This window comes from Drosophila willistoni, assembly GCF_018902025.1.
Source record: "Drosophila willistoni isolate 14030-0811.24 chromosome 2R unlocalized genomic scaffold, UCI_dwil_1.1 Seg167, whole genome shotgun sequence".
Lineage (NCBI taxonomy): Eukaryota > Metazoa > Arthropoda > Insecta > Diptera > Drosophilidae > Drosophila > Drosophila willistoni.
In genome coordinates this window covers 8434681-8457038 of record NW_025814050.1, presented here as the reverse complement: position 1 = coordinate 8457038, position 22358 = coordinate 8434681, and the positions used below count along the sequence as shown (strand labels likewise).

General features: G+C 37.3%; 3 protein-coding genes and 1 long non-coding RNA gene across 6 annotated transcripts; 3 read left to right on the top strand and 1 right to left on the bottom strand.

The window, feature by feature from the left end:
- The first annotated feature begins 1419 nt into the window (after positions 1–1419).
- On the top strand, positions 1420–3380 carry LOC111518827. Of its 3 annotated transcripts, none has more exons than XR_002724099.2 (5): positions 1420–1442; positions 1517–1860; positions 1918–2133; positions 2222–2403; positions 2463–3380. It is a non-coding gene; the product is annotated as an uncharacterized LOC111518827 (long non-coding RNA). The 3 variants fall into 3 exon arrangements; XR_006954198.1 differs by having other exon boundaries at positions 2209–2403; XR_002724102.2 differs by having other exon boundaries at positions 2206–2403.
- Positions 3381–3809: 429 nt separating this feature from the next.
- Positions 3810–6097, bottom strand: LOC6643981 (ran GTPase-activating protein). The gene is made up of 5 exons (XM_002067021.4): positions 5870–6097; positions 5117–5798; positions 4578–5052; positions 4349–4519; positions 3810–4283 (listed from the first exon to the last, which is right to left on the bottom strand). Exons 1-5 carry the CDS (start codon positions 5967–5969, stop codon positions 3954–3956), a joined length of 1758 nt encoding a protein of 585 aa, XP_002067057.1. The 5' UTR covers positions 5970–6097; the 3' UTR covers positions 3810–3953.
- A 287-nt stretch (positions 6098–6384) lies between these two features.
- Positions 6385–8547, top strand: LOC6644240. Its single transcript, XM_023176612.2, has 2 exons — positions 6385–6556; positions 6632–8547. Exons 1-2 carry the CDS (start codon positions 6420–6422, stop codon positions 8481–8483), a joined length of 1989 nt encoding a protein of 662 aa, XP_023032380.1. The 5' UTR covers positions 6385–6419; the 3' UTR covers positions 8484–8547.
- A 228-nt stretch (positions 8548–8775) lies between these two features.
- Positions 8776–14511, top strand: LOC6644239 (brefeldin A-inhibited guanine nucleotide-exchange protein 1). The gene is made up of 3 exons (XM_002067019.4): positions 8776–9870; positions 10049–14124; positions 14187–14511. Exons 1-3 carry the CDS (start codon positions 9066–9068, stop codon positions 14322–14324), a joined length of 5019 nt encoding a protein of 1672 aa, XP_002067055.1. The 5' UTR covers positions 8776–9065; the 3' UTR covers positions 14325–14511.
- The last annotated feature ends 7847 nt before the right edge of the window (positions 14512–22358 follow it).

Below are 22358 nucleotides of genomic sequence, written 5' to 3'. Positions count from 1 at the left end.
GGTAAAATAATAATTACTATGACATTGGCGGTGTTTCTTATGCAGCAAATTAAAAGATCCGAAAGTTATTCCGAAATATATAAATAGCTTTGCACAAAATTTTGGTAATCCGCTTTCTTTTGCATTATTCCTAATGCAACTATCTTTCAGTATTGCCTGACCGGCTAGGTCGAGTTTACAAATTCCGAATAAGCAGTATAAAAATTTGGAATAAAATTTGTCTGCTCCCATCTTACTTGTAGCTATTCTACTAATTTCTCAAAAGTTGCTAACAATACTAAACATTAGGGTACAAATTAGTTGCAGCATTTAGTTTATTGACATGCAATCAATTCCTACTTGTCTCCGAATGTTTAATTCTGAAAAGATAAAATCTTTTGGTCAGAATGAAGCATTTCCGACCATATAAAGTATATATATTCTTGATCAGCATGACGAGACGAGTTCATATTGCCAAGTCTGTCCGACCGTCTGGATCAACGCAAACACCTCCTAGACCGTAAGAGCTACAGAGTTCTGCATGTAGGCTTGTATATACTGCGCCGGTTGTACATATATCTCAGATTCAGCCAAATCGGACCACTTTCAACGACAAAGTCACGAACAGTGACTTTTCTTAATAACTTTGTTATTTTCTGAGCTATTGTTGTGAAATTGGTCAATTTATTACTCATATAAACGACTGTGCCAAATTTGATCAAGATCGGGTGACTATATCGTAATGTTCTTATAGAAACGATCGGTCGAAAACAGTGACTTTTGTCAATAATCTTTACTTTTGACGCGATTGCTTTTTAATCAAACATTTGTCAGTGTTGTGCATTCGTTAATGACTGAGCAGCCCTACACCAGTATGTACATATCTCGTTAGCAAAGTTTTTTGTGTCAGAGTTTAGAAAGACTGACAACAGTTTATAGAATGTTAAATAGTTATTCATAGTTATTTCTTCAAAATTATAATTTCATTTTGGTTTTTTTTTTTTTTTTGAAGACACGTGGAACTTGGCACAATAGAATTGTTTTGTTAGTCCATAAGTGCATAATAATCATTCTCTGTTCCAAAAAGACCTTTAATGTGTTTTTGATATTGTCATTGGTGAAATCTGGTTCAACAATTGCCTCAGGCAAGGCATAAGGAACGCCTTCAAGTGATCCTCAGACTTGAAGGATTCCTCGCTACGAAGCAAACCCAATGGAACTCGATTCTCTTGTTTCGTTTGCAGGCGATACTCAAAACTGGACTTATGGAGAGCGACTCCCAAATCCATGGCTGGCTTTTAGGTTTTGGCGATTTTCTAATGATGTTCTCAAGAGCCTGCAGTTTATTTTCCGCTTCCAGTACACTTAATTGTTGCAAAGTGCGTGGAGTTTGACTAAGGCAAAACTGTTTTGAACTGAAAGACATCTTTTCAACAAACATGGGCAAAGCATCCGAGGCAAATGTGAGTAAAAATAGAATACCATCACAAATTTATTCAATAGCCGATTAAAAATTTAATGGCACTGATTTTACCAGGATCATCTTTTGTCCAGATTTATTTAAATTCAAGATGGAAAAATTGGATCGAGTCATTCGTTTGATGTGGCTGCCTCAACAAAAGGCGTCTCCGCGTTCCTTAATGGCAATAAGTTGTCTGGGGAAAATTTTAACATTGATTTGCATATTAAGAATCATGACAGTGATTCGGGCCAGCCAATTAAGGTGGTCTACGAGGCCTGCGGTGAACGTTGGGAGGTGACCTGTTGCCCCTCGGATCGCGGCTTCCAGCTGGTTTCGTTTGTCAACTCGATTGCCACCTACAAGGGTGGACGATGGTGTTATCAAGCAGTTAATTAAAGTTCTCAAAAAGAAAAGTAAAGGTAAGTCAAAAGTAAATTAATAATGAGATCAGAACAAAAACTAATTGATTACACTAGGTGGCATTAACATCAAGCCCTTCTAAGTGCGCAATCATCTCTGGATCTTTGTCAATTGTCTCATCGATCCCCTTTGATTCTCAGACCAGGAACATGACTTTGCATGCGAAAAGCATAGTTGAATCTCCATTGGCTTGGGCTAAATTAGCCAAAATAGACGATAACGAAAGCTCCATACCCAGTCTAGTGGATGGCCTAAAGCCTGGCTAGCGCAAAGTAATGTTTACCTGCTTCATACAAATGATAAACTGCCTTGACCTTATCTGTGCCATTTGAAATGACTTCTAGAAGATTTATCTTGTAGGTTTGCTTCCAAACGACCAGAGGGAATTCAGTGCTTTTAATGTAATCGCCCGGTGGATAGTCGACGGCGAGGAGGATGCGCTTGATGGGCACGAGCATGCCAATGATACCAATGTGGAGTCCGAAGAAGATGCTGTCACTGAGGAAGCTGCCTACGTGACTATCAATGCCTTTAACAGCAAGGTAGGTCCGGTAAACAACTAATGATGCAATCAATTTACAAGTCTTACATTACCTTTAAGGATAACACATTTGCCATCACAGAGAAACTGGTGTTGCATTTACTTTGGATGCACTTTGCAACAATTGAATGTACAGGATGTGGAATTTAAACTGCAGATTCTTGATAATACCATGCGAAAGTCACCGAACGCCATCACTGTTGCTTCTAGGTTTCACCGCTGTGAAATGCTCTTATTTGTCGAAAACCTCCAAGCCAGCCATTGATCTGGTAGTCTACACAAGTCCACTTTTTAGTATCGGCTCCAAATGAAACCAGAGAATATGCCTTGCGTGAGGCAATTTTTGAACAGATTTCGCCAATGACAACATCAAAAACACGTTAAAGGCCTTTTTGGAACAGAGGAGGCTTAGTATGCATTGTGGACAAACAAAAAAATCTTATTATGCCATGTGCCACGTGTCTTCAAAAAAAAAAAAAAAAAAAAAGCCAAATTAACCAACCATTTAATCAATTGATAAATCGCGATGATGCGCGATTTATTGTTGAGAAATACGATACATTTTTTGTGGAGAACAAAGAGGAGCTCAACCGAGGAGATCATTAAAAAAATGCAAGCCGCGGCGAAAGCAACTCTCAGAGCCCAAGGAACCTAAAATTAAGGATACAGCACCAAAGGGCAAACCCGAATCCGAGGAAATGCACGAATTTCATGCTCTCGGCGAAGGTGGGGCAGAAATGGGGCAAGAGGTGGGGGCAAGAAACCACCGAAAGCAGTAGAACGGCGATGGTACAAAGCAGTCGAAAGAATGTCCTTTCACTTGTAGCTGATCTCTAATGCCAATTCTCAGAGCCAGCGCGACGATCCACCGACAGCAACAACAACAATAACAAACCACTACATACATATACTAATTGTTTTAAATTGTTTCATAAACATAGTATGTAGTTTTCATAAATAAAAATCTTTTTATGTTAAATGTTTTTACCAAATACTGGAACGATAATCGCTCATTCTTGGATTACTTAAGAAGTTTTTAAGTCTTAGAATTGTCCAAGGGTCGTAGAATGCGAAAAAAAAACCTTAAATTATTTGAAAAGTTGCTAACAACACTAAACATTAGGGCACAAATTAGTTGCAGCATTTAATTTATTGACTTTTTTTTGTAAAAAATCAATCCCTAATTATCTCGAAATGTTTAATTTCGGAAACTTTAAATCTTTTAAGAGCAATTCCTAAAAAATTTATAGGCTGAATGGGTTAAATGGCTGAAATTATATAAAGAAATTTCTTAAAGAACAAAAACAAAAGAAGGAAAGTAAATTTCCTGACATTGCTGTAAATTGCTGTGTGTATCCTTTTCATTATACTAAATAAGAGCATCTCATTAATAAAGTTTTTTTTTGTCAAAATGTAGAAAGACTGATACCAGTTTATGGAATGTTAAATAATTACTTATTTATTAAAAATTATCAGTTTATTTTGGTTTTTTTTTTTGAGGACACGTGGAACAATTTGGCACAAAGGAATTGTGTTAGTCCATATCGCATACTAAGCATCCATCTGCTCCAAAAAGACCTTTAACGTGTTCTTGATGTTATCATTGGCAAAATCTGGTTTAATAATTGCCTCCCGCAAGGCATAACGACAGCTTTTCAAGTCATATTCCGATTTAAAGGATTCCTCGCTGCGGAGCAAACCCAATTGTAAAAGGATATAGTTGAGAACTCGATTCTCTTGTTTCGTCTGCAGAGCATACTCAAATGTGGACTTATAAAGAGAGACGGCCAGATCAAGAGCTGGCTTGGAGGTTTTCGACAAATGAGAGCATTTCAGTGCGGTGAAAACTAAGAGCAACAAGTGATTGTCCTCGGTGAATTGCTAAAAATAAAAGTAGTAACATCTATTAGAAATTTATATTCAACAGAAGAGTTGTTTGCACTTACATTGATGATGTTTTTAAAAGCCTGAAGTTTATTTTCCTCTTCCACTGCATTAAATTGTTGCAAAGTGCATGGAGTTTGACTGAGGCAAAACTGCTCTGGACTGCAAGACACCGGTTTCTCTGTGATGGCAAATGTGCTGTTATCCTTAAAGGTAACCGAGTCATTGAGAAACTGAAATGAATTTAAAATTTGTAAATTGTTTGGGTCATTGCATGTTTGCCGGACTTACCTTGGTGGTAAAGGCATTGGTTGTCACGTAGGCAGTTTCCTCAGCGACATCATCTTCGTCGGCCTCTTCAGTGGTATCATTGGCATGCTCGTGCTCATCATACTCATCCTCCTCGCCGTCGTCGTCGTCGTCTTCATCGTCATCCTCTTCATCTTCATCATCGTTTTGATCCTCTTCCTCCTCGGAGTTATCCTCCTCAAATGTCTGCAAAGCTGAAGGATTGCCGTTCTTGGCCATCAGCTCTATTATTTGTGCACAGCCTTCGTGACCAAAACAATTTCCATCCAAGTTCAAATAGGTCAATTTAGGTTTGGATTGCATAGCCGTGATAATTACTAGGCCACCATCAGAGTTGATGTCGTTAAAGCTGAGATCGACTACCTCCAAATTTCCGTTGTTACCTTCCAGAGCTTCGGCAAAGTGGTAGGCGCCGTCCGTTTTCATTAAGCAGTCACCGAAATTGATTTCTCTCAATCTGTAAAATGTAAAAACAGGCAGATGAAATAATTGTGACTAATCGCACCACCTGCTTAACTCACAAAGGTGTATGCTCGAATACTTCGGCCATTTTAGCAGCTCCTTTGACGGCAAAAGTGTTGTCGTTCATGTTGATCACCCTCAAGTGAGTATTAGCCTTAAAGCTTTCGGCCAGAACCGACACGCCATCATGGTATATGGAGTTTTGCATTAGAACTATCTCCTCCAGAGTTTGCAATACTTTAAAAGCCTTGGCCAACGCTGCTGCACCGACATTCTCCAAGCGATTGCGCCCGGCCACAAAGACCCGCAATTGAAGCGGTGTTCCCGCCTTTTTGGCATTGGCATGGAGATCCAACAAGGCCGACGACAACATGCTACCGCCCTCAGGACCCAGACCACAATTGTGGAGGTGAAGCTCCTGCAAGGAGTAGCATACAGGTGATCGCAGAAATGTCTCCAATCCCTTCATACCATTCGGACCCAGAGCATTGTCACTAAGATCCAATACAGTTAAATGGGCCTTGGCTTCTATGAGGCCAGAGCCCAAATGATTTAAGGCCAATGGAATTTCAGATTTCAATCGACGGGTAAAAAGATTCTTCCACAGGGCTTTTCGGAACTCTGGGTGAAGCTTCAACCCTTCCCCTATAGCCATTGCCGCCTCCACGCCCAGTGTGTTGCCATCGAGTTGAAGATAGTGAACCACCTTTTGGTTTTTCAAAGCATCCACAACATCCTGGACTATAAAATTGGTCAAATCATCATTTAGTTTTGTTTACTGAGTGCAAAGGAAATTCCATTACTCTACTTACCTTGCTCCGCCGTGTCCCAGGTAAGTGCTTTGTCCTGGAAAGACACACCTTGCTCTTCGTCCAGTTGCGATGCCATTTTCAGAAAATTAAAGGTAGACATTGTCGAGGATAATAATTGAGATTTTAATTACGCGAGAATGTCCTTTGAGCACTGTACTTTTTTAACAATTGCAGCCGGCTTGCAAAATTTAACCTCGCAAAAACAGGCGCTAGAACTCGGCATTTATTGGTATTTCGAAATACCAAGAAATGGCCACACTAACGATAAGAATGTATCGATCGAACGATAGTTTTTCAAAGCAATAAAAAAAAAGAATTTCCACATAATCAAAACATCTATTTTGTTTCACATTTCTTGTTTTTCATTTGTATAAAATTAGAAAAAAACATTAAACATTCACGTGCATGAGAATATTTCAAATTGTGTACGAACTATTGTAAGTTCACTGTACATGTGTAGATAACAGAATTTACGCATGTGACCAGACTTGATTTTTTTATTGTTTTCATCCTAGGAAATGAATGACGCCAAATAAGGACACTTCTTGTGATGGCGCGCAGTAAAGTATGGAAATATTATGATAAATTGGATCACAACACGGCCCAATGTCAACTCTGCGAGCGTATAATAAAAACCTGCGGGAACACGTCCAACTTAATGAAACACATAAAGACGCATCCGCAAATGTAAACCAAAGATATTTCTTTATACATAATTGCACCCACTCAAAATTGTAACTTGTTTGTTTGTGTTAATTGTAGCAATGTGAATAACGATGATGCACAAGTGGTACGTGGCATGTTTAAGCGGCATGGCGATGACATGAGGAGGAGATTTCGAAAGCTCCCACATCAGAAGGACCATCATCAAATCAAGAGCAAAGGGGAGCTTCATGCAGTTTCTAGTTTAATTGGCAAATCCGACGATGAGGAGGCAGTCAGTGTCTATGATCTGGAAACAGTGGAGACAGTAGAGAGTGTTACCTACGGTTGGGAAGATCCATCACAATCTCCGACTACCGAGAATATCATAGAATTCGAACCGAAGCATGTCAACAATGCGGGCTTGTATCCACTAAATGAGCAAGATGAACAATTGCCTCAAACAGATGACGATCAGATATTTTTTGCTGATGAGGATCACACCATGGAGACCGTCTATCAATCGCCATCTTCGCCCCAACCAACAACCAGTTCCAGTGGCACGCAAACTTTACTAAGCCAACTTGCTTACTTTGTATGTCGCGATCGGCATCCTGTGGAAGTTATCTTAGGAGAAGGCTTTAAGCATTTAATGCAGAGCTCGTCTCAGTGGGGATTCCAGCCATGGCCCACTGTTGATCAACTATCTGCCCATATTGAGACTCAGAGGCAAGCGCAAGTGGCCAGACTACGGCGCAAGTTGGCTGCAAACTCAATACTATCGCTAAGTTGTGCAATTCACGAAAATAACTGCCTGGAAGTGGTGGCACACTATCATGAAAATCGTATACCACAATCGCGCATTTTGTCTGTTCAAATGCTGACAGAGCATTACAATGTGAAGCAAATAGTGGACCATTTGGAGTCCACTTGCCAGCGTTTTGATATTGAGAAATCCGTAATTGCTTGCCTGGTGACCGAAGGTGATGATAGTTTACTGGAGAAGGCTGTGGGTACATTTTTGGGTGAGCAACGTCATGTGCCTTGCTTGGGTCATCTGTTGAACACACTTTTGATGGATATTTTGAAGCGTCCAGAGTTTTATAACTTGGTGGAGAAAATTCGTCTTAAGATGAAAAAGAAAAGGGATCCCATATCGCAATGCCCACTATTCGCCTACAAGACACTAGAAAAATGCGTGCAAATGGAGGGAAATGTTCTAAGCGCAACAGAAATTAAACAGGCCCAGCAACTGATAAGTATTATAAAACCGCTGACTAGTTCTTTGCGAGAGTTGAGTAGAAACTGTCCAGAGCGTAAGAACATAGCTAGTCAGACTTTGCCCATGATCTATACTATGATCGAGGAACTGAAGCGGCGACCTATCAGCACTATAGAACTCAATATGATCTACGAATGTCGCATGTTTATTGTTCGCCGGCTGGAAGTTTGCTTTGAAAGTTTGGAAAAAAATGAGTACTTGGCTTTATCTACCTTGCTGGATCCTCGATTTCGAAATACACCGTTTCAGAGTGGATCATTGGTGGCCAACTATATGACCCATCTCTACGAACTAAGGCAAGAGGAACTGGATCAAAATGACCATATTATAAACGATCCTGAAGATGATTCCGTTGAGGATTACAATATCTGGTCGGCCTACAATTCCCATTGTCGTGAGAAATATAATCGCAATAACTCTACACATCCTGATGAAAAGGATGATGAAATAGCAAGTTATTTTTATGATCCTTTAAGTAATGTGCAATCGGAGCCAATGTTGCTCTGGAAAGATATGGCTAAATTGCATCCGTTTTTGCATAGACTTGCCAAGCGATATCTTCATATACCAGCAGTTGCAAAACAACTCCACTGGAGTGATTCATCTAACCGTCGATGCAATTATCATCTTCTAGGCGAGAACATGGGGAATATTTTATTTATGGCAGATGTGCCTTTTAAGGATTGGTAACTATAAGATTTTATTGTATATTATTAGTCTGAATTTAAATGATTAAATGTAGTTTTTTTTTAAATCAGCCAGTTTCATTTGGTTTGGTCCTCAAAAAAACAACGAAACAAATTTCCAATGTCCGCTACCATTTTAGTTAAGTTTCACACCTTTTATGCCAATTGTTTTCAGCTGTTGATATAAATATTCGTTGACCTAGAAACAATATTGCTGCCATTTCTGATTGGAGCTGAAAAACCTATCGATGGTTCTATCGATTATATCGATGGCTTTTGGGAAACTATCGATGGTTTTTCAGCCCTGCTTCTGATGACGTTTTTTCACATTGTATTTTATTTTTGTGAAACTTAATAAAGTGAAAGATTTGCAATATGCAAATGCGTAGGACACACAAATAACACGCCGACGACGACCGCCGAGAGTTGACATCGGTGCTTAAGAGCAGCGAGCAGAGCAGAGACAGCGAGAGAGATAAGAAAGTTGCAGTTGCGCTGGCCCCCCCAAAAAAAATCTGTGACTACTTTTTCCAAACTGTTTCAAAATTGGAACGACCTTGGGAGTAGCAGTTGACCACCACACACTATGCAAAGTTCCTCCACGAAAACCAAGGAAATGTTTATTGTGCGTGCTCTAGAGAAAATCCTTGCTGACAAGGACATCAGGCGTTCCCACCATTCGCAGTTAAAAAAGTCCTGCGACTCGGCTTTGGAGCAAATCAAGGCGGAACTCATATCAGCTGGCCAAATAGCCGAGGGCAATGAGTTACCCTGTGCAGCCTTACCGCTGCCCAAAAACGATGCTGGCAGCATTATTAACGCTGAAACCTATTTCCTGCCCTTTGAACTGGCCTGCAAGAGTCGATCGCCCAGGATTGTGGTCACTGCACTGGATTGCTTACAGAAATTAATTGCCTATGGCCATTTGACGGGCTCCATACAGGACTCGTCGAATCCAGGCCATTTGCTAATCGATCGCATTGTTATAACCATTTATGGTTGCTTCAATGGTCCCCAAACGGATGAGGGTGTCCAATTGCAGATTATTAAAGCTCTGCTCACAGTGGTCACCTCTCAGCATGTTGAGATACACGAGTTCACTCTACTACAAGCTGTGCGCACCTGCTATGACATCTACTTGTCAAGCAAGAATCTGGTTAATCAGACCACAGCCAGGGCCACTCTCACCCAAATGTTGAATGTCATCTTTGCCCGCATGGAGAATCAAGTGTATGAATTACCACCAACGACGCCGACGCCAGTGACATCTTCATTAAACGGCAGCATAAATTCTGCAGAGGAATCCAATGGCGAGGATGCATCCAAAGAAGCACTAGCGGGAGATAGCGACGAGGTCATAGCCTCTGAGTTGCTGGCTGAGATTATAACAGGTGGGAAACTGAGCTCTTATCTCTAGTGAAATTGGTATATAGATTTGGTGTGTTAATTTATTGAAAATTCGTCATACAAAAGGGTAATTTTTTTTTTATCAGATTAGGGCTAGGCCATTAATGATAACAGCTCACTGCTTTTCTTTGTAGATTCATTTGGTTTTTATTTTCATTTCAGCCGCTTATAATGAGGCCTTCAAGGATGAGAGCGGCCAAGAAAATGGTGGAACTGATGTGGAAGCAAATCCTTCGTCGTTACCTGCAGTCAATGGACATGACTCATCATCACATTCCGATCACGATAGTGTGGAGCTTCACAGTGAAAGCGATGCCGTTGTTACAGCCAAATTCACGCATATCCTGCAAAAGGATGCCTTTTTGGTATTTCGTGCACTATGTAAACTATCAATGAAACCTTTGCCAGATGGTCATCCGGATCCCAAGTCACATGAATTGCGTTCAAAGGTTTTATCACTTCATTTACTGCTGCTGATCCTACAGAATGCTGGCCCAGTTTTTCGTTCGAACGAAATGTTTATAATGGCCATCAAGCAATATCTATGCGTGGCCCTTTCAAATAATGGAGTCAGTTTGGTGCCGGAAGTATTTGAGTTATCGCTTTCAATATTTGTGGCTTTGCTATCGAATTTCAAGGTCCATTTAAAGCGACAAATCGAGGTATTCTTTAAGGAGATTTTCCTCAATATTCTGGAAGCCAGCTCAAGTAGTTTCGAGCACAAATGGATGGTTATACAGGCCTTGACAAGGATTTGTGCCGATGCCCAGTCTGTGGTGGATATTTATGTTAACTACGATTGTGATTTCTCGGCAGCCAATCTGTTTGAGAGACTGGTGAACGATTTATCGAAAATAGCACAGGGCAGACAAGCCCTAGAGCTGGGAGCCAATCCGCTGCAAGAGAAATCTATGCGAATTAGAGGCCTTGAATGTTTGGTATCCATATTAAAATGTATGGTCGAATGGAGTAAGGATCTATATGTGAATCCCAATATGCCGGCGCCGTTACAAGTGGTGTCGCCGACAGATGATCAAGTGGACACTATTCCGGCAACTGCCATGACCGTGTACAGTGGATCGAGTCATAGCCTAAATTCGTATCAGGAGCAACTGCAGGATCTTCCCGAAGCTCTAGAGGAGCGAAAAATGCGCAAAGAAGTCATGGAAACGGGCATTGTGTTGTTCAATAAGAAACCCCAAAAGGGTGTACAATTTTTGCAGGAGAAACAATTGCTGGGCGGCACTCCGCAGGACATTGCCAAATGGTTGCACGAGGACGAACGTCTCGATAAGACGGTGATTGGCAATTATTTGGGCGAGAATGATGATCATTCCAAGGAGGTGATGTGTGCCTATATCGATGCATTCAATTTCCGTCAACTGGAAGTGGTGGCAGCTCTGCGAATCCTACTCGAGGAGTTTCGTCTGCCAGGCGAAGCACAGAAGATCGATCGTTTAATGGAGAAATTTGCCAGTCGTTACTGCGAATGCAATCCACAGAATCCAATCTTCCAGAGTGCCGATACCGTCTATGTGTTGGCCTTTAGCATTATTATGTTGACTACGGATCTGCATTCACCCCAGGTTAAGCATAAGATGACCAAAGAGCAATATATTAAAATGAATCGTGGCATTAGCGATAGTAAATCAGATCTGCCCGAAGAGTATCTATCCTCTATATACGATGAGATTGCCGAGCATGAGATTAAAATGAAAAACAATTCAGCTGTCCTGGTGGCCAAGCCGACGGGCAAGCAACCCTTCATTACGGAAAAGAGACGTAAATTGCTATGGAACATGGAAATGGAGGCCATATCCTCAACGGCCACCAATCTGATGCAATCGGTATCGCATGTCAAGTCACCATTTACATCGGCCAAACATTTGGAGCATGTGCGTCCGATGTTCAAAATGGCATGGACCCCGTTTTTGGCTGCTTTTTCGGTGGGCCTGCAGGATTGCGATGATCCAGAGATAGCAACCTTGTGCCTGGATGGTATAAGGTGTGCCATAAGGATAGCATGTATTTTCCACATGTCCCTCGAACGGGACGCCTATGTTCAGGCCTTGGCGAGATTCACCCTACTTAATGCCAATTCACCAATCAATGAGATGAAGGCTAAAAATATTGATACGATTAAAACTCTGATAATGGTGGCTCATACAGATGGCAATTACTTGGGCCCCAGTTGGTTGGATATCGTCAAATGCATCAGTCAATTGGAATTGGCCCAATTGATTGGGACAGGAGTGCGGCCACAGTTTTTATCGGGTGCCCAGACCACATTAAAGGATTCCCTTAATCCCAGTGTCAAGGAGCACATAGGCGAGACAAGTAGTCAAAGTGTTGTAGTGGCCGTGGATCGCATCTTTACGGGATCTATGCGTCTGGATGGTGATGCCATAGTCGATTTCGTGAAAGCTCTCTGTCAGGTATCGGTGGATGAGCTGCAGCAACCACAGCCGCGCATGTTTTCGCTACAAAAGATTGTGGAAATCAGTTACTATAATATGGAACGTATACGTTTGCAATGGTCCCGGATCTGGCAAGTGCTTGGCGAACATTTTAATACCGTTGGCTGTAATAGCAATGAGGAAATCTCATTCTTTGCCCTGGACTCATTGCGTCAGCTGTCCATGAAGTTTATGGAGAAGGGAGAATTTAGTAATTTCCGTTTTCAAAAGGATTTCCTGCGACCCTTCGAGCATATTATGAAAAAGAATGCCTCACCCGCCATCAGGGATATGGTGGTTCGCTGCATAGCTCAGATGGTGAATTCCCAGGCTCACAATATACGATCGGGTTGGAAAAATATCTTTAGTATTTTCCATTTGGCCGCTGGCGATCATGAAGAGCCAATTGTAGAATTGGCATTCCAGACGACGGGCAAAATCATTGGAGATCTTTATCAGCGTCAATTCGCCATTATGGTGGACTCATTCCAGGATGCTGTCAAGTGTCTGTCCGAGTTTGCGACTGCTCGTTTTCCGGATACTAGCATGGAGGCCATACGCTTGGTTCGAACATGTGCCCAGTGCGTTAACGAGGCTCCCCACCTATTTGCCGAGCATGCTGGCATGGAGAATGATGCATCGGTGGCGGAAGAAGATCGGGTGTGGGTGCGTGGCTGGTTCCCCATGCTCTTCTCGCTCTCTTGTGTGGTCAATCGCTGTAAATTGGATGTTCGCACACGTGCACTGACCGTGCTCTTTGAGATTGTAAAGACCTATGGTGATAGCTTCAAGCCCAATTGGTGGAAGGATCTTTTTAATGTCATTTTCCGTATATTCGATAATATGAAATTGCCTGAACATGTCACCGAGAAGTCCGAATGGATGACCACCACCTGCAATCATGCTCTGTATGCCATCATCGATGTATTTACGCAATATTTTGATGTTCTTGGTCATCTGCTGCTCGAGGAACTCTTTGCCCAGTTGCTTTGGTGTGTTCAGCAGAATAACGAACAATTGGCACGTTCGGGCACAAATTGTCTGGAGAATCTGGTCATTTCCAATGGCTTTAAATTCAATGAAGTCACTTGGGATAAGACATGTCAATGTATTTTGGATATTTTTAATGCGACCCTTCCCCAAGATTTGCTGAATTGGCGACCCAAGGTCGCTGCACATTCCAATGGACCGACACAGCAGCAGGAGCACAATCTTTTCGAGGCATTGCACATACGATGCGTGGTCCAGTTGGAACTCATACAGACCATGGATAACATTGTCTTCTTCCCGGCCACATCGCGTAAAGAAGATGCCGAAACATTGGCCCAGGCAGCTGCCGATCTGACAGGCAGTCGTGGTGGCTCTCAATCTCAACTACTGGACTGTCAGCGAGAGGAACAGGGAATGTATGGATATTTGCGTACCCGCCAGCTTCTAAACCTGGCCGATTGTCTAATGCAATCGCATCGGTTCGCCAAACACTTCAATTGCGATCACGATCAGAGGAGCCTGCTATGGCGTGCTGGATTCAAGGGTTCCGTTAAACCGAATTTGCTGAAACAGGAGACCGCTTCCTTGGCCTGTGTCCTGCGCATTTTCTTCAAAATGTACGGCGATGAGAATCGCCGCAGCGATTGGCCAGGCATTGAGCAGGAGTTGGTACAAGTGTGTCAGGAGGCATTGGCCTACTATCTAAGTCTACAGAGTGAGGCGCATCGAGATGCCTGGACATCGATATTGTTGCTCATATTAACGCGTCTGCTCAAAATGTCCGATGCGAGGGTAAGTCTAAATGATTTTAGTATCTTATTCTTTTGGCTAATCTCTTTCTCTCTCGTTCCTAGTTTGCCACTCATGTGTCCAACTATTATGGCCTGCTTTGCGATATGATGTGCTTCGACCTTAAGCCCGAATTGAGAAGTGTCCTTAGGCGTGTCTTCATGCGCATCGGTCCAGTATTCAATATATTGAGTGTGAAATAGTCAAAGAAGAAGAGCCTCCTTTATCTGTCTAGTTAATTGTTAATACCTCGGACCCCCATGCCCCCGACCCCGAACCCTCATCCTTAACATTTCCAACATTTATCCCATGTTCTTTTCACTCGGTTCTTCTCGGCTTTGTTGTTTTGTTGGCCTTTGATACATACATATAAATACCATACATACAAATATATGTATATGGGATATATTTTTATTATATTTATATACACACACTTATACATATGAGAAATGTAATGTTTAATAGGTTTAACTGCAAAATAAAACATAAAAGCTGTTGTTCTTTTTTTTTTTTGTTTTGTGTATGTGTATGTATGCTACATAAGGCTTTAAATGTATGTCTGTGTGCGTGTGTGTTAATTAGTAGGTATTTTTTAAAAATTACTTTTCCCCCTGATTGATAAATGAATATTTTATGATTTCTGTTTCTGTGGTTACCACACTCAAACTATTCACCTATACATATAAATAAATTATTAACATATGTAGCGTAAAAAACAACAATAATTAAAACAACACAAAATGCTAATTACATTTTATGTAGCCGTGTATATTGCTAGATCTAATTTAAATCAAAATTATATATATATACATATTACAAATATACAAATATCTATTACAAAAAAAAAAACAAAACATCAAACGAATTTAACTGATTGTGGTATGTGGTTCAGTTTTATGTATAAAGAAAAATATTTAATGACTATGTTCTTCTGACTTTGGTAAACTTTTTGAATTTCATTATTTGCAACTTTCTAAATTGGTTTATAAATGACTCCAACATTTTATACTTTTTAAACCATCGAAGTCTCTTTATTCTACAAAATATGCACTTTTATGATTTTTATTCCTTCGTTCAGTATTGAAATAAGTAAAGAGAAAAATTTCAAAAATTTTTGTGGGCCGTCTGGAAAAGATCTTAGAAATGAAGAAAAAAGGGCAAAACGTTTTTTTATATGTTCCAAGAACTATATTTATGAAAGATCTAATTAGCTTTCAGCGGCTTAAAATGACAAACAAATAATTGTTATTTTGCTCTGGCAGAACATACTTTTTATTTAAAATTTTTGTCGTATTTCTGAAATTTACTAACGTTTACAATATTCCTAATATACCTAAGTCACCAACCTTACCAAATATCTTTATTGCAATTTTTTTTGTGGGTTTTATACTAATATTTTAAATATATATGTATATAAATAAAAGAATATTGAAATGTTAGTAGATAAAATATTTAAAGTGATAAGGGCTTAATTATTTTACGGAATTATTAATTTAAAAAATTATATTTGGTTCTATATTAAGAGAATTAATTTTTTCTTATGTATATATTTTTTTTTTTTTGTACCAATTTAGTTATAAGGTATTTTAGTTTTTAACTTTACTTGGTTGAATTTTTTGAGGATTATTTAGTTTCTATAAGAAAGTTATTTGTGGTAAATAAACATTTTTTTATATAAGATTTTGGGATTTTTATCTACAACATGAATTAAACAAAAGAACTCATGAAATAATTCTTTACCCTTTTATTTTAGGTTAAGTTGAGTAGTTGAAAGTTTTGATCAAGATCGATCATAATATTTTGGATAAATATGCTATGCATATTTGAGAATTGATATTTTTAAATAGAAGTAAGAACCACAATGCAAAATCTTAAATATTTTTTATATTTCATTGACTGTAAGACTTAAAATCATTTATCATTCATTTAACGAACAATTATTATTTTAGGAAAGGATAATTGACAATTTAATTATTTTTTTACTGCCCTGGACTAAAAGATAGCATTTCTAAGATCCGTTAATTTCACAGACGGTTTTAGTAATATATTTATTGGCGCTACTATTTAAGGTCATACAACAGGATTAGAAAATTCATGGGTCCCACTCTAAAATGTTGAATCATTGTTCAATTCTTAGAGTATTTGAAAAGTTCATGACTTTATTAGAAAAGTTAGAATGCAATTTTTCAATCTTCTTTAAAATCTCAAAAATCAAAATTTTTTAACACCTTTAAAAAATTGGCTTAAAATGAATTGATTTTTTAAGGTAAAAAATATGCTAAATTGTGATTGAATGAGATATAACTAATTCAATTCGGTTAGATATTGGCGAGTTCTAACTTTCTCATTGCATTAAAATCTCGGCAACTTATATTGTGGCAATTTGATTGTTGTAGGCCCTGTGCTAACTTAATCCGACACTGCCTCAATATAATCCTACCAATAGGTCTTTCCTACAACTATTTGTTAAGAGAATAATAGAAATTCTTTAAGATTACGTTACTACAATTTGTAATTCTATCAACATCAATCGTTTTTATTGACCATAATAAAGTTTAACGATTCTTGCATTAATTCCTGCCATAGCCCTGTGTTTATTTGCATATATACATTTATTTATTTATTTATTTGTACAATGTTAGCTTATAGATAAATCTAAGCTACAGGGAGGACAGCCATAGCTGCTAAGGCCTTCGGCTGGTTCATGTTTAGATATTCATTCTTTTAATATAATTCATACAATTTTCTTAGTCTAGAATATATTATTTTGCTATGCTAGCTTATCTTATAAGAGGTTCATAATATTGGTTAGATTGAGGTATTTTATAATTTCTTTTAGATTTTCAGGGGTTGGGTTGGATAGGAGTGCGATAAGGGATATGGTTTCGAAAGCTTTGAAACACATTTATGTATGATCATCTGAATGTACATATACTATCTGAAACCATTAAACCATTGACTTATCAAGTATGCAGGCAAATCTAAATTGCCACATTTATTTATATAACCCAAAAAAAAGCACAAACTTTTTAAACATTCAAAACACAATATTCACACCTCTCGGCAGAGAGGAATGCCGAAAAATAGCTGATAAGATTGACAGCGAAATTTTGAAAAACAGATTTTATGTATCACAAAATATTTGTCGTAAATTAGTTAAAAATGCAATCAATTAATATTTTAATGGCAAGATAAATCTCAAAACGTTTATGGATTTTTAAATTCTAAATAGAAAATGGGAAAAAAATTGAGGAATGAATTTATTGAAATTCAAGAAATTGAACTCGTAAATCTCAGGAATAAAAAGACTTATGAAGATAGGACAATACGTAAATGAAATTAAAAAAATGTTTAAGCTGAACACTTTAGATAGTTAAGAATTTAAGTAATTTTAAATAGATAAATGAGATTTAAAAAATAATGATATTTAAAAAAATCAAACCTGGGTTTTAGTCTGCTGGAGGTCAATATTCCTTACTATAAGATTTTGAATTATAGGCAGCACAAAAGATATTTAAAAAAATCTAAAAATACTTTAAATCTCATTTGTCTTATCTGCTTGAATCCTTTTTCAAGTTTCATGTAAAATCTAAGTTCTTACAAAGGCTAGGGCTTAAATACGATAATCCCCACTCTGGATTTAATCGGAATAACACATATATGATATACATATGTATGTATATCATGTTTTGGCTAACTTGAACCAAATAATTGGAATTCTATCATTTGAATACAAAATTCTATTTTATTGTATAAATTGTTTAACACTTTGATGTTCCACACTCCGTACCTTTTACTTTGCCTTCTCCTATTTACATATATCTTTTGCCAATGTCCATATGCCTCATTCTATGCGTATAGAGTACAAATCAGAATAGTCAATAATAAACTATGATTTTTTATTGGTTTTTAAACGCAAGTACGTTTTTATGTATTTTCCATATAGAAATATATATACCTATATTTTATCATACACGCGCAGATGTGGAGATCTTTCATTCATAGCGCCACCCCAAAATAAAATTGTTTCTTCAATTTTCGGTCTCGCGTTTTTCAAATTTAATTGTCGGACCACTTAAAAAATCAAATCGCGCGTTTCGTTCTTTTGTGTGATTCTTTTTTTTTAATTTTTGCGCCAAGCAAATATGAACGGAAAATAAAGTCCAAACAAATAAACATAAAATGGCTAGGATTTTGTTTTGAATGTGTGCGTCTGTGTGTGTGTGTGTATATACATGTTTGTTGTTTTCAGCCGTATCTCGGCATCTGGCCCGATCTTTGGGGCATTGGATTCATAGCATTTTTTATTGTACTCATTTTGTGTGCGACGAATTTATTTGAATAAACGAAATTTTTCTCTTCTGATGGATTCAAAGTCACAAGGAATACACAAATTGTTGATGAAGTTTGTCAGTTATATATTACAGAGGGTATTTAATTGTTCGGTTTTGTTTCTTTAACCATAATTTCTTATGATTAATAAATTAACACAAAAATAGACAAAGAGACCCAACGATTCCTTACCATTCCCCAATCTCGGACATTGGGACATAAAAAAAATGTATTTTTAAAATCAAATAAAAATTGTTTTGTTTTTTTTTGGCTTTTTTGGTTATTTTCTGCAAAGTTTGACTTCTAATTTTTGGCCTTGGAGCAGCGTACATTTTGCTGCTAAACCAATTCGTTCAGAGTTAGTCATATTTCACATGATATCAAGTGATATATGTTTATATGTATATTTGTTTGTCTGTTTGGCTCATCAAACAAATCGATTAACATGAACACAAACCTCATGAACAAAGAGGAAGCAGGAATATCAATGAATTTTTTGTGTGTGTTTGAAAAAAATAATATCTACCTCAAAATTACTTGAAAATTCTAACCAAGATGCTAATCATTCCTGTGAATATGTCAATTGCTATATAGAAACTTAATCACGCTCTCGCTTTATGATGCGATTTGTGAAATATCGAGCTCGAGACATTATCAGATATCAAAATTGAAAAGTGCAAATTAAACTAATTGAGAGCAAACGATTTTCAATCAAAAACTAAGAGAGACAGAGAGAGAGAATACACATACTATATAGAGCGTGTTTATATATATGTATTTTAAAATGTATATTTTTCATACATCTCACAAAAAGATTGTTGTGAATTTTTACAAAAATTCAATAGCCAAACTTGTTAATTTATTAAGTGTATGCAACTTCTTTGTGTATTCCCGATTTGATTGCATATAACTGGAATATATTTAGTTTATCCAAAGAGAAAAGGAAAGTAATCAAACTTTGTCAAATATTAAACCAGATATGAAGAACTAGTTAACCAAGTTTGGTTACTAGCAGATCAAATGTCCAACTTAATGTAGCAAGTTTAATTTAATGTAATTTTTCCAAAAATCTAATTTATATTTACTCTATTATGAAACAGTAAAAGATAAATATATATTAAGTACTTTAGTGAAAGTTTAATTAAAAAATATGGAAACCCCGGCATAGGGCCTAAATTTGAAAAAATTTTCAGGATATTTCAAATGTTATCTTTTAGCGAATTCTTGCAAATATAAATTTGAAATTTAAATTTTGAGTGTTAAAGCAAAAGTTTACATTGTATCTCAAATTTTCATTTCCTATGTCGCCAAAAAAATGTACTTAGACTAGAGTGAAAATATTCTTATTTTAGATTCTGGATAATATTAATTTCAAATAAAATTTTGCGAAAAAGATAAATTCAAACACTTTCAACATTTTCCCAATCAGTTTTCAAAATACAGTTTCGAGATAACAGGCTTACAGGATCTCAGGACCGAAACTAGTCGGTCGTATCTCTGTTAATTCTGGCCAGATTATTTTTAAACTTTGAAAGAAGATAGATTAATCCTGTATCTGTGCATTAAGCTGATCTCTTCATGTTTGGAAAGATAGACCTAAGCTTAGAAGGACATTTCCAGGGGTTATCAAACTTAAGCCGCTTCAGGTATTGGCTATTATCAAGTAGTTTTCTTCTGCTGATTTACACAAAAGTAGGGTGAAAAAATGGTAGCTAAATTACATAGTGTATTGCATCTTTCAGGCAGTCAAAACTAGCTGTCCTAAGTCCAATATTTGAGAAACCTCTTTAAAAAAGTTCAAGTTACCTTTTGGCTTTCGACTTTATGGGTTAGCTAAGATGCAGACAAACACTCGATATATAAAACTAAATCCCAAGGCGCGCGTGGTTGTAGCCATTTAAGCATAAAAATCTTAAAAGAACTGTCAACGAAATGAGCTCTCAGTAGTTGCTGCAAAAGTAAATATAAACAGAAGCATGAAGATGCTGTACCACAACACTCGGAGATAGCTGATAAAGTCAAAAAAACAAAAAACAAAAGGAAAACAAAGAATGATTAGCTAACAAAAGTCTACAGCATTTTTTTTTTTTGTCTGCTGTGCTTATTTATTTATATTATATATTGTTGTGTGGCACTGGGAAAGTTCAGGTGAACGAAACAGTCTAATTTACCCTTGGATCAGTTACTTGAACTGTCTGCGACACGTTGAGTCATCATGCTGAAAACGGTAAAGGAGTTAGATAAGATTTATCTGAGTACAAAGATTATTACTATACTATTTTTGGATGAATACAACAAATGCATTAATTTGGCAAAACAAATGTTTTTTTTTTGCCAAAATGTACGTTAGTCTGACTCTTCTTTTGGGTCTGCACCACCCCAAAGTAGTAGATTGAAAAATCTTGTATTTCAACTTATTATTCATTTTTGAATTCATTTACCTACACAAATCCTACCTAACATTTACATAAGAAACTTAAAAGTCTAGAGCTTTGTGGGCAGAGTAGAAAATATTAACTGCAGAACCCATAGCGGAAAAACTTACTTCAATTAACCATTGTACTTTTGCATAATTATCTAACAGTATGAAACTGTCATCAAGAACTTTTAACAAAATTAATCACAGAATGCGTTCTTTACTCTTATAAGAATAAACATTATGACTAGTCAGAAAAGTCATGTTGAAACCGTAACTTTTGATCAATATATCATTTTCGATATTGACATTATGGAATTGGTTAACCCTTGCAAAAAGGTTATATTAATATTGGTCAGAAGTGTTTAACGCTTAGAAGCAACCAACTCTGGACAAATAAGAAAAAACATATCATCTCCGTCCGTCTGGATCAACTTCTCCTAGACCTAGAGCGCTAAGTCTGCTGAGCTTCTAAATACTTCGGGCATTGTATATCGAGGAAGAATTGAGCCAGATCGAACGACTATATAATATAGCCCCAATAGGGACAATCAGTTGAAGGCAGTGTCAGTTTGTTATTTTCCAATTTTGTTTAGATTATAATGGCTGTGTTAAATTTCACTATAATCAGGTGCCTATATAATATATGTATACATATAGAAAACTTTGCACTAAACTACATTTTTCGGCAGAAATTTTATTTTTAAATAATGTTTTGGTATGGTTGAAGTTAGCTCTGCTTTCTGCCTTTAAATAAACTTAATACTTTAATAAATGTTTTTTTCATGAATGTAACCCTAGATAAAGAAAAATCTACAAACTTCTAGAAATGAGGGGAGCATGTCTATTGAACTTTCATCAACAATTCAAAATTGGTATTGTATTGTATTAAAGTATAGGATATAGTTTTAAACTATCAACCTAACTATATTGTACAAGCACTAGCAACTAAGGCCTTCGACTTAGACGAAAACTACATCCATACACTAGCCTGGGATTCGAACCCGGATCCTCGTTATCAAAATTTATTAATTTTAAATGTATGTATAATGTTTAAAAATGTGAACGGACGCAATATTATATTGCTGGGGAGCCTTAGCTAATAAACAAATATCCCTTCTCTTTCTTTAATAATATTTATTCATTATATAACAATTACGTAATAGAAAGATCTAAAATAAAAGTAATACAATTTTGCTTTTAGTTTGGCCTGGTCATAAATTTTAAAAGACATAATCCATACATTTTTATTCTAAAATATCATTATTACCACACTGATTGCGTTTTCCAAATATTTGTAGCTTCCAATTTATCAATCCGATTAGCCCAATTAGACACAATCACATTATTGCCATTTTACTTGTCCAGTCACAAGTGTGTGTTCAGTTCAGTTAATTTTCATTAATTACAATTTGCTTGACCTTGAAGTCAAGCCTGTCAACGTTTAGCTCAAAACACAACAAAATTCTATTTAGATACATTTCCATTT